At 54.1% G+C, this 12,580-nt stretch overlaps 1 protein-coding gene across 2 annotated transcripts in view; it reads left to right on the top strand.

Moving 5' to 3' along the window:
- GSN (gelsolin) overlaps positions 1-12,580 on the top strand; it is a 57,742-nt gene that overhangs the window by 12,226 nt on the left and 32,936 nt on the right. Inside the window, exon 2 of one of the 2 annotated variants that reach the window (XM_007123619.4) lies at positions 46-135. Coding sequence is in view for 1 of the 2 variants with exons in the window: in XM_028493571.2 (XP_028349372.1) it covers positions 4,420-4,461 (42 nt within the window). In the remaining variant the exon portion in view is untranslated. Of the gene's footprint in view, positions 1-45; positions 136-4,390; positions 4,462-12,580 lie in introns of those variants that run through there. The other variant, XM_028493571.2, reaches the window with a different exon arrangement.

Raw genomic sequence — 12,580 nt, 5'->3', positions numbered from 1 at the left:
GACCTTGAGCCCCTGACCCTGGGAGTCTCGGCCCTTTCTTTACAGGTGTTGCTGATAACCCCTTGTACCGTGCTTCCGCCTTGGTCCCGACACCTCCCGACAGGAGCAACCGTCTTCACCCAACAGCCCTGCAAGGTAGGTAGCGCAGTGCAGACACCCTGGCGTCCTTCTAAACCTAGCCCCAGGGGAGTCTGGAGGGGACTGTGGGAGCAGCTGCTGGTCGCCACAAGTGGATTCAAAGGCAGTCCCTGAGGTTTTTCTAGTAAGGCTCAGCGAATGTTTCTGCTCATTACTTCATTTGCTTCTCACGGTCCCTTGAGAGGGAGGCCAGGCAAGGGTGATCCCCTGGGGAAGAGGCAAGAACTGGGCTGGGTGCCAGGGCTCCTGGGCCCCGACCCTGGCTGTGCTGCTTGCGCGCTGGGTGACCGTAGGAAAGCGCTTTCCCTCTCAAGGCCTCTGTTAGCGCTTCTGTAAGAGGGTGGGCTCCGGTGAGGAGGAGGTATAGGAATTCTTTGGAGAGGTGAGAAAAGCTGGGGTACGGCTGCCAAGGAGGCTCCAGGCTTGTTGACCATAGGAGGAGTGAGAAGTGTGAGTCTTGGGGAAACTGGATGCGTCATACCCACCTGGGATGGCCAACAGGGCGGGGCCCGCCTGACTATCACATTCACAGGTGACCCGCTGAAGGAGGCTGATAGGCGGGGGGGTAGAGTGCAGAGTCCTCGGCTGGAAGCAGGAGACCTGGTTCAGGTGCCAGCGCGGGTCTCGGTTTCTCTGCCTATAAAATGGGTGCATTGGTCTCCCCCACTCACCTACCAGGGTTGTTGTGAGTACTGCACGAGCTCATAGATGCTGAAGGGCTTTGTGAGCTGTGGAAAGGGGAAGAAGGGCCAGCACTAGGGGAATAACCCGGCTTCCAGTGTCGGAACAGAAAGAAGTGAGTTTGTGATAGCAACCGTGTGGGGAGCCTGGAAAACACCCCTCCAGGTCATGACATCACCCTTAGCTGCCAAAAGGAGAAGGGGCCGAATGCCTCAGGGCTTACTCATCCTTGCAGCCCAGCTGGCTTCCAGGGGGTGACACGACAAGCCAGCTGCAGTTGGAGCTGTTCCTCTTTGCCCAAGCTTAGATGAAAGGGTCTTCCGATGGTCTCCGGAATGTTGTGTCCTCAAAGCTGGGGATTCCTACAAGGCCTTCTGGGTCGGGGGAGGGGGACGTGTCCAACGGTAGCCGCATCCCGAGGCTTCTAGATAAAGGGCCATCCCTGGTGCTGCCCAGAGAGGAGGGATGGGGGCCGTCTTGGTTCTGATGCTTCTGATTTTGAGACTGAGCCCTGACAACTCCCAGAGCCGAAGTGCCTCAAAGTGATCTGTCACCAAAAAGAGAGTTATGCTGTGTTAATGCTTTTGGCCACAAAGGGACCATCTTCTGCTTTCCCACTTCCGCGGAAGTGAGCGCCCACCGAGTGAGTACCTGTCAGCTGAGGGCTTTGCGTGTTCACCCCTTCCCTCCTCCATCCCTGTGCTGTACCCTACCTCACGCCCACCTCTGAGGGGACCCCCCCCCCCCCCGCTGACCTCCTCCTTGTCAAAATCCAGTGGTGTTTCCTCCGCTCTCCATGTCCTACCTCTCTGGAGCCTCGGACACCTCCTCCTCCTAGAAGCTCTCCATCCCTGTGCTGTACCCTACCTCACGCCCACCTCTGAGGGGACCCCCCCCCCCCCCCCGCTGACCTCCTCCTTGTCAAAATCCAGTGGTGTTTCCTCCGCTCTCCATGTCCTACCTCTCTGGAGCCTCGGACACCTCCTCCTCCTAGAAGCTCTCTCTTCTTTTTGCTTCTGGTGGGCTGCACCATTCACTTTATCTCCCACTTCTCTGACCTTCCTAATCAGGGCCCTGGTTGTTTTCCCTCAAACGTTCAACAGGATTCTGACTACTTCTTTCTTGAGTTACACCTATAATAACATAGTTACTATATATACTATGCTATAGTAACATAGTTCATTCACTCGTTCATTCATTCATGCCTGCATTCACCTGACAGATATTTAGGCCCTGGACTGGGTGATGGAGAATCAACAACGAACGAGATTTTTCCACCCCTCATGGTCTTACAGTCTTGGGTCTTACATACATTGTAATGAACATAACAAATTCGTTCTTTCCTCAGCTATGAAGGAAAGGACCAGTGTTATGGGAGCATAGGGGATTGGGTGGGTGTGATGGGATCTTGTCTGGACAGATGAGGGAGGCCTTCCTGAAAACCCTCAGACCTGAAGAAGAAGTAGAAGGTGGCTGAGTGGTAGGGACAGAGCCCCAGGCAGAGGGAACAGCATGAGTGAGGCCTTGAGGAACTGAAACAAGGGAGCACGACGAGAGAAGGGCCTGGAGACCAGGCAGCACCTTGCTCGTGTGGGCCCTTGGGGACCTTGGTTAGGGTTTGGACTTTTTCCTAGACCCCTGGGGAACCACTGGAAGTTTTAAAGTAGGGGAGAGGTTTGCCCTGATTTTATTATTAGAACCCTTGAAAGAGAGAGTCACAAGTCCCACCCTGATGAGCCCCGAGGCTGTAATTTTTGGCTCTTCCACACTGTGGCATCCTGACGCTGTTCCTCAGTACAAGGCTTGGTGTTGGGCAGCCCTGAAATGTGTACTTTCCAGCATTCTCTGGGCTCCTTGCATTTTTTTCATTGCTGAACTTCTGCGCTGGGAAGAGGAGGTGAATCAGACCCTGTCCTGCCCTGGGAGATCCAGACTTGCGGTGTCTGACGCCTGGGGCCCTGGGAGCCACAGAGGGCTTCCCCCTGAGTCAGGCGCTAGGCTGAGAGGATGGGCGTTCCAGGCAAGGGAGGTGCCCGTGCAAAGGCTTGACCCCCTGGTGGCACCTCTGTGCTTGGGGACTAGTGAGCAGAGTGGCTAAAGCAGGAGGCTGGGGATGAGGTGGGGAGACTGGGAGAGCGCGTCTGGGAGAGGCTTTGAATGCAGGGTCCCGATCCTCTGGGTGTCAGGGAGCCATGGCATGTCTTGAGCTGAGGAGGGGCTTGTGCGATGGGATTTGAGAACGATCAGCTGTTGGTGGGAGGCAGAGGGCAGGGCGGATCGAAGAGGCAACGCTGTGAACTGGTTGGAGAGAATGACTATCACTGGGTGAAGCCTTGTCAGTCCCACCCACCTACACACGCACAGTAAAATGCTCTGTGCCTCTTTCTGTTCTGTGCCCTGTTGGGTCATTCCCCCATTGGCTGGCCCTCCTGAGCTGTTTCGTTGGGGTTTGGTTACACCCTGGGCTCCAGAGGCAAGCAGGTCTGAGCATCACTCTGGCTCTGACTTGCTATGTGCCCCTTGACATGTCCTTTAACCCCTTTCAGCCTCAGTTTCCTCATCTGTGAAATGGGGGTGATATTAGGGTTGTTGAGGATTAATGATGGGGAAGTAAAGTCCTAAGCATATGCCTGGTACCTAGTGATGGCTTGGTTATCTTTATTTCCCTGTTGGTTGGTAATGGCCCAGTCCTTGTCACGATCTGCCCCTTTGGGAGGCCTCCTCTGTGGCCATAAATCTGTAATGTGAACTGGAAACAAGGTGTCCCCAGAAGCCCTGAAGGGAGCCTATAGTGGGATGCCGAGTGGTTTGGAAATGCCTTTACACTTCCCCCACTGGGGTGTGGCACAGGGCTGGGCTCCGAGAGCTGGACCAGGTCTTAGCTGTCTTTTAGCACCAGCACTCAGCACAAGACTGGCCTATCATGGTTCTCATAAATACTAAACAAACAAAAATATTTTTAATTAAAAAAAAGTCATAGACCTCAGGCAACAATCTACCAGCACCTTCATCTTATGACTGAGGAATCTGGGGCCCAGAGAGGGATAGTGACTCCTCCAAGGTCACCCAGCCCTTCAGTGGCATGGCTTGGGCCTGTCTCAAGTATTTATTGCAATTCTAATTTTTAAAATACTGACAATTTCAAAGTTCCCAAGTAGACTGGGAAAGGGGTAACAAGGTCCCCTAGACAATTCTGGGGAGCATCCTGGCTAGAAGGGCCCCAGGGATATCAAGTGCAACCTCCCAGTTTACATTTGGGCCCAGAGAGAGGTAGTGACTTGCTCAGGGCCCCCAGAGAGCAGGAAGCAGAAAAGCAGTCACAGGGCCCATTTCCAATAGCCTGCAGTAGATGGGTGGGCTCTTCCCCCCAGCCCACTGCCTCGCGTTTAAGAAAGTGATTTAGAGCATGAACAATAGTGTCCTGAGGAAGTTTTGGGTTTTAACTGTGTCAGGGCGAAGGAGCATTTCTGGAACTCTGTGCCTGTGGAGTTGGGCCTGGCACAGCTGTTTCAGACTAAGCCACAGGGCCCTATTTATAGGCCGATGTGATTAGGTTGATGTGGTCAGGAGAGGCCCGCCTGTCCTCTGCCCAGCCCAGCTATGGTGGAGGAAGAGGCCCTCAGGGGCGACTCTGACCCATGGGTGAGTAGCAAGGGATCTAGGGTCGTCCCCAAGGCCTGCTTGGAAGAGGAGCTCCAGGGAGGCCTCAGGGGAAGTCCCAGTCCTGACTCCCAGTTCATCTGCCAGCCAGGCCCTCTGCAGAGGTGAAACCAGCCCCGAGCCTATTCTCTCCGGGCTTAAAGAATCCTCCACTGCCTCAGATCAGGCCAGGACCCCTATCAGTCAGGGCCCTCCAGTGTTAACCCACCAGGTCTTAACCCCAGGCATGCCTCTCCAGTGTTTGCATTTTCCAGTGGGGGCACACCTCCGAGCTTTTGCTTTTGCTGTTCCCTCCGCCTGGCGTTCCCTGTTCCCCAAAGACAAACCTCCATTCATCCTTCAAGGCCCTGCTCAAATGCTCCTTTGTGGTTCATCAGGCCCTGAGTGCTTCCTGCCTTGTGTTCCTGCTGCCTAGAGCCATTTGGGTGAATACCCAAGTTCATGTGTGTGCCCTACTGGGCCGGGGAGTCCTGAGGCAGGGCCTGACACAGGGAAGAAAGGAGAAAAGCATGTGTGGTTGAGCCCCTACTGGGCCATTGACCTTACACGGTTTATGAGACGAGATCAGCATGCCACGCTACGCAGTAAGTATTTTTAAAAGGAGTGAGAGTAGCACTTTGGGGTCAGGTAGCCCTTGGTTTGGACTCTGCTGTGCACTTCCTAACAGTGTAACTTTGGGCTGAACCTTTCTGGGTCTCAGTTTCCCCATCTGTAAAATGGGCATGATGCTAGCCATGAGTTTTGGGGAAGCATTGTCAGCAAGACAAAGCTGAGAAGGACTTCTCATGTTGCCTGGCCCACACTGAGCTTCTATGTGCAGTAGTAGGTGTTATTTACTCAGGGGAAACTGAGGTCGGAGCAGGGAAGCGCCTTCTCTAGGGCTCAGTGGTGGAGAGGGAAGACCAAGTCTTGGGGTCCCAGCTTCCAACTCCACCCTGTATTCTCCTCCCCTTCCTCTTTTAACCCCCTGGGCCTATTCTGTTCCCCAGATCAGGGGAAGCTTTGTTTGGGGATTGTTTTTCCTAAGAAGTTTCCTCTCTGGTGCCACTGGATGACTCAGAGCCCTGAGTCACCAGGAGGCTGAGGGCCAGGGAGGAGGGGCGGGAGGAGGGGCGAAGGAGAGAGGGAACCAGGAAGCGGCCCCGATTCCAGCCCAGGCCCTCCCACTGCTTGATGGACTAGATCTGGCAAGTCCCCAGTGCTGCCTGGCCTCAGTTTCCCCAAGTGCAAGAGGAGATGTTGGGCTTTTTTTTTTTTTTCTGGCGGTACGCAGGCCTCTCACTGCCGTGGCCTCTCCCGTTGCAGAGCACAGGCTCCGGACGCGCAGGCTCAGCAGCCACGGCTCACGGGCCCAGCCGCTCCGCGGCATGCGGGATCTTCCCGGACCAGGGCACGAACCCGTGTCCCCTGCATCGGCAGGCGGACTCTCAACCACTGCGCCACCAGGGAAGCCCGAGATGTTGGGCTTTGATGAGCGTTTCCCAGTCCAGGCTGAGCCTCATAACCCCAGGTTCCCAGGCCCCACCCCGAGCTATAGACAGACGCTGGGCGTGGGAATTACCTGGGAGCTCCCCAGGTAATTCTGCTGCACACCTGGTCTGCAGAGGTGTTTGGGAACCATGCGGCTCATGGCTGCTTTTCCCTGGGCCTCCGAGGGGCTGCTCAGCCTCTGCCTGACCTGTGTGTAACTCCCAGCTTCACCCTTTCTGGCTGTGTGACCTCTTGCAGATTATCGCCCCTCCCTGAGCCTTGGATTTCTCCCCCGTAGGGGAGGAGGCATAGCCTCCTTGTAGCTCGTTGGTTGAATTGGACTAACTTGATAAGAGTCTCTGATGTACAGTAGGAGCTTGGGTCGAGGCAGCCTGGAAGGCAGCACACAGGATGTGGTACAGATACGTGGGCACAGTTGTAACACTACAGCAAACATCTGTTAGACTCACTGTGTGTCAGGCACTGGGCTAAGCCCTGTAATTGCTATATCTCCTTCAATCCCCACGACAAGACTTATTAGGTAAATGTCAATATCATTTCCATTTTATAGCCAAAGAGACTGAGGCACTGAGAAGGGGAGTAACTTTTGCAAGGTCGTGTAGGTAATGGTTGATAGCACTAGGAGTCTGTCCCAGAGCCTGTCCTCCTTGACCTTCACACAACAGATGGGAATCATGGAGCAAGGGACACAGTGTGTGAACCCAGGACAAGGTTTATGGCACACACTTCCAAGGGACAGGGCCTGCAACAGTGGACGTGGGATTCAAAAGATGATAGATAGGGCTTCCCTGGTGGCGCAGCGGTTGAGTCCGCCTGCCGATGCAGGGGACGCGGGTTCGTGCCCCGGTCCGGGAAGATCCCACATGCCGCGGAGCGGCTGGGCCCGTGAGCCATGGCCGCTGGGCCTGCGCGTCCGGAGCCTGTGCTCCGCAAAAAAAAGATGATAGATAGTACAGATCTTCTTTAACTTAAAATGGGGTTATGTCCCAATAAGTTGAAAATATCTTAAGTCAAAATGCATTTAATACACCTAACCTACCTTGCCTTCACATGTCATAGCTTAGCCTAGCCTACCTGAAATGTGCTCAGAACACTTACATTAGCCTACAGTTGGGCAAAATATAACACAAAGCCTACTTTATAATAAAGTGTTGATTATCTCATGTAATTTGTTGAATACTGTACTGACGGTGAAAAAACAGAATGGTTGTCTGGGTGCAGAATCGTTATGAGTGTACCGGTTGTTTCCCCTGGTGATTGCGTGGCTGTCTGGGAGTGACCACAGCCCAGCATCACGACAGAGAATAGTACAGCATATCACTAGCCCAGGAAAGATCAAAATTAAAAATTCAAAGCACTTTTATTTTTAAGTCTTTATTGAATTTGTTACAATATTGCTTCTGGTTTATGTTTTGGTTTTTTGGCCACGAGGCATGTGGGATCTTAGCTCCCCTACCAGGTTTCTAGGGAATGTGTATTGCTTTTGCACAGTCGTAAAGTCCGAAAATCCTAAGTTGGACCATCACAAGTCGGGGACCGTCTATACAGAGTACATCACACAGCAGAAGTGACATGGTGCATGGTGCGTGATCCAAGGTGTAAGTGACATGGGACGCAGCACGTGGACTGTGCACCAGGGTACACAGGCAGGACAAGGTATGAGGAACACAGGGTCTGGTATGGGACACAGAGAACACGGTGTATGTGACGCTGGGCGTGGTTCAAAGTATACGACGCAAGGACGAGGTCCCCAGGGTGTAGGGTTTGATGTACGGCGACGGGGCACAGAGGGTCCTTTTTTCATGTCAGTGCCTGGGGCCCCAGCATGTGGCAGCAGGAGCCAGTTTTCTCCTCTCACAAAGGCCTGTCTGGTTTTTCTCCTCCTCCTCTTTGCCTCTTTGGATGCCAAAGAGTGGGAGTGTCCCAGAGGACTGGAGCCCAGAGTACCCCCCCACCAGCTCAGACAGGGGTCAAGGCTTGGGGCCAAGTTCATGGCTCAGGAAGAGCCTGCCAGGCCCCCAAGTCCCCTCTGTCAGAGGCAGCTGGGAGCCCCTGTTGGCTGGGCCGGAGCCAGGTAATTTTCCTCTAAGCCGTCCTCCCTCCTGCTCCCCTCCCTGGCTGCCGCTGCCGGCTGTGAGCGCGTCTCAGTTCCGGGGCTTAAGGGAGAGAGAGCCCCTACGGCTGCTGGGGCAGAGGAGCCCATCCCTACCAGCTGCTGTCAGAGTGGGGGAAACAGAGGTGCAGGTGCAGGGGGGAGGCCCTGGCTCCCGCGCTAGCATTTCCCAAGCCCTCCTGGCACGTGACGCTCACTCCCTTACCTTGTCTCATCTGCACAAGGCCTCCAATAGCCTGATGAGGAGACTGAAGCTCAGAGAGGCAAAGAGCTTGTCTGAGGTCATGCAGTTAGAGGCACAGCTGAGGCTAGACCCCCGCTCTCCTCTCCGGGAGGCAGGAAATTGAGCACGTATAGAGGCAAGAGGTGTCGCAGAGGGTGTCTGGGGGAAGGTGGAGGGGGGGTGTCAGTGGGTGGTGAGGCTGCAAGAGCGTGTAGGTACCAGATCCCAGAGGGCCTTAAAAGCCAAGCTTAGGAGCCCTGACTTCTTTCAGTTTGCACCAGGGTCCGTGGAAGGGTCTTGAGCAGGGAATGATGTGATCCTTGTGGATAAAGGGAGAGTGGAAGGCACTGAGGAAGCTGGTGCAGTGGTTCCAGAGAAAAGATGGGAACCCTGAACTAGGACAGTGTCTGGGATGCGGGGGAGGGAAGTGAGTGTAAATGGGGAGTATGTGGGGTTGAGCGTCTCTGCTGTGGCCTCAGCCCTTGTGTATGGCCTGGTGGGATGACTCTGGAGTGTCCCAGAGAGTTCTGGAAGCCCTCAGAGGGCTTGATGATGCGGGTCATTGGGCAGGTGCCTGGATGGAGGTGAGGCCGGGAGCACACCTGGGGAAAGGAGACAGCACCCGTTCTGGAGCCCTATCACGTGCCAGGCACTGTGCTCTGTGGACTGGATCTCATTTATTTCTCCAGCTGGTTATGATTATTCACTGAGCTGGGAAAGGAACAAAAGGGTTCCAGTACTATACCTCTGTTTATGTTTAAGAGGGGAAAGTATGTTTTAAAAAGCCTCATTAAAATTAAAGGGATTAGTAAGGATAAAAAATATCTTTGAATCTCTGGTAGTTCTATTGTAGTTAAAAGTTTGAGATAAATTGCAGAGAATTTCTAATCATGCTATAGCATTTGGAGTTTTTCCATAACTGATTTTTACTAGTGTCAAGTTCCAGCAAGCCTGTGAGATAGTCTGGCTTTTCTATACTCAGGGACACAGGTTCAGAGAGGTTGAGTCACTTGCAGGGTCACCTAGGTAGTAAGAGACAGGGCTGGGATCAGGCAGTGACTCCAGAACCCTTGTTCCTTGGGGTGGGAGCAGACCAGAGGAGAGGGGAGGGCATCATAAAGAGGTTTGCGGGTGGGCTGGGAGGCGAGGTGGGCTCTTGAAGTGCTGGCTTGAGGCCCCCTCCTGAGCTGCCTTCCTATCCTTGGCACCAGCCATCCCTCCAGGTCTCTGGGCCTTGGCTGGGACCCTCCAGTCCTACCCTGCTTTGGATGCAAGGATGCAGAGATAGAAGTCAAGGGTGGATGTGGGGGCCAGTGGGCTGTTCGTTTCCGGGGCCTGGACACATGCCGGGGGGTTGTCTTTGGGTGTGCGGTTATTGAGCACTTGCTGTGTGCTAATAAGCACAGTGCTGGGAGCTCCTTCAGTCCTCCTCCCAGATGACCCCCAGGGTAGGACTCATCACCACATTTTATAGAGGAGGAAATTGAAACACTGCAGAAGGGCCATTGGCCCAAGTTCCCACGTGAGGGAGGGATTTGGGCTCTGTCCAAACTCAGCCTGGACATTATCTTGTCTTCCCTTGGATGGAAGGTTGTGCACACCTCACCCTACTGGTCATTCTTGGTATCCCGAGCTCACCTAAGCTCTGCCCCTGCTCCTGGATTCTGGACTCTCTCCTCTGTCCTGAACCTGCCCCCTTTGTGTTTCTTGGAAGTTCTGCCTGCAAGGTACAAACTGACACCCAGAAGATGGGCTCCTGCTTACAGGAGGTCTTGGCTGTCACTGGCTGTGCAAGGCTTGGGGACAAAGAAAAGCTTCACTCGGAGCCTGCAGCAGGAGGGATATGTCACCGTCTTCTGAGGTCCTGTCATTATTGCTCCCATCATGGTGATTATTGGCCTAGGGAGCTGGGTCCTGCTGAAGGATGAACTTGATCCCCAGACAGATAGGGGGGGACCTTGACCAGATGCTCAAACATTGTTTGCCTTTTGCTGTTTCTTTCAGAATCTTAAAGTCCCAGGGCCTGAAGTGTCCTTAGAAATGGGCTGGTTTGCTTATCATCTGAGTCCCCTTGGCTGGCTCACCACTGGGCCACTCATTATCTCTCTGGAAGAGGGGGAAGGAAACTGGCATTTTTGAACTGTCTTATGCCAGGCATGGTCCTAGGATCTTCCACATTTATCGTCTCATTCAGTGTTCTCCACTCACCTTTGAGAAGAACGTTTTAACCCCGATTTTATACATAAGGAACTTGAGTGTCTCAGAGAGAGAGAGAGAGAGAGAGAGAGAGAGAGAGAGGGGGACGCTTCCTAGCACCCAGCAAACAACCACCACAGCTTCCTCTATATGTGCATACGCTAGACCAAGCACTGTGCTAAGCCCCAAATGTATTTTTACCTTACAACATTCTCACAGCAACTCTGGGAAGAAGCAATTCTAATCCCCATTTTACAGATGAGGAAATTGAGGCTCAGAGAGCAGAAGCCACAGAGCTAAAAGTGGTAGGTCGGGATTTATACACAGATTTTCCTGTTGGGAGCTCTTTCCACAATCATTGTTTTTCTCTCTGTTGGAAAGCCTTTCCTCTGTGGAGCAGGGAGCTGCCTCCTGTGGCTTTTGCTGCTTCTGGCTCTGGTTTGGGCCCCGTAGGCCCTGCTGCCCCAGGAGGTTGGCAGGCGGAGACTGTGTTCCCATCTTCTACTGGTCCTGCACCGCAGTGCCTGTAGTTGGGCCTCATTGTCCTGCTGCTGATTTGTGTTTGTGCCTGGACTCCCCTATTGGTGGGCTGTGGGGTGCCAGAGGGGCTAGGATACAGCTGTTTACAGCCCCAGCTGCTGGCCTGCCAAGCCTCCCAGGGCCACTGCCTCCCCAGAGAAGGGGATACCGACTTCAAAGTGGACCCTGGCAGGAAGGGCACTGACTCACACCCATGGCCAGCTCTGGCTGCTTCCAGGGCACAGGCTCAGGAAGTGGCGGGGTTCGTCCCTCTCTGAATGTCCTGCCCTGGCTCTCAGCACTAGGTGGGGCTGCCTCCGAAGCTGGGAAAGAGCCAGTGGCTTTGGTTCCTGGGATAGTCAGCCTCTTGGAGTCTCACTGGACATCTCCCCAACAGCTGTCCACACCCAGGGTGGACTGGGCCAGGGCAGAGGTCCAGCTGGCCCTTACAGGGCGCCTTGTCATGTCTTGGGCTCAGGCCTTACCTCTGGCCCAGGAATGGAGACCTGGGTTCTAGGTCTGCTCTGCCAGGTACTTGCTATGTGATTCTCAGAAGCTACACTCTCGTTCTTGGTGTCGTAGCCTACAAAGAGAGGGTGGACTAGTGAGCGTTGCTACAGGTAAGTCCTACTCTGTGCAATGCACTCCAACAGTCTCGCTCCTGAGCTCCCAACTGTCCTGCAACTGGGCACTACTATCCCTTTTTACAGATGAGTGACCCAACGCTCAGAGAGGGAAAGCAACTTGCTCCAGGTTCCATAGCCCAGACCTGAACTCAAGAATCTCCGTGAAGTCTGTAACCTTTCTCCAGCACCACCACACTGCTCTCACGTGGCACATGCTGAACAGAGGCCTCTGGGCAAAGAAACCAGTTCAAAAAATGGGCACTAACTTTTGGGAAGCTTCTACTATGTGTCGGGCCCTGGGCCTCCTCACTGCTCTGTGAGCTGGGTGTCATTCTCCCCATTTGATAGATAAGGAAACTGAGGCCCTGATCACAGGAGCTGAGTCTCCCAGATTCTAAAACGTGTTCTTTCAAGTCCCCAGGGCTCTCCAGACCTCCCAGAGGCCCTGTCCGCTTTCACTGGGTTTCGTAACTGCCTTCTCTGTTTACTGCATGTTGTCCCATTTAGCAAAACCAGAGGGGTGGGTATTCCCAGGAGACCCCAGAGCCCAGCAGTGAGCCAGAAAGAAAACAAGCTCTGAGAGAGGGCTTTCCATGAGTAGCCGGCTGCCTGGGAATCAAGAACAACAGTGTTCGGGGTGAAGAAAAAAAGAACAGGGTGGTGTCTTCCAGGGCCAGCCAAGTCCTTTTGTAGATCGAGGCCGGGGGCGGAGGGTGAGGCTGCCTGCTCCCGTCTCTGATAGCTGCCTTGGGAGGTCCAGGGAGACACGGAGGCTAGCCTAAGGTCACAGAGGAGCAGGGCCGGAGCTGGTTGGTTGGGGGGGGTCCTGGATCCAACTACAGGGGAGAGATGTGGGCTGATGCTGAAAGCTACCTACTGTGTGTAGCACTAGGCGGGAGCCTGGAACACCCAAGGTCAGAGGTCAAGGGGATC

The sequence above is a fragment of the Physeter macrocephalus genome, chromosome 9 (assembly GCF_002837175.3).
Source record: "Physeter macrocephalus isolate SW-GA chromosome 9, ASM283717v5, whole genome shotgun sequence".
In the NCBI taxonomy this organism is placed as follows: Eukaryota; Metazoa; Chordata; class Mammalia; order Artiodactyla; family Physeteridae; genus Physeter; species Physeter macrocephalus.
Note: the sequence above shows the minus strand (reverse complement) of the source record. Positions and strands in the feature narration are given on the sequence as shown.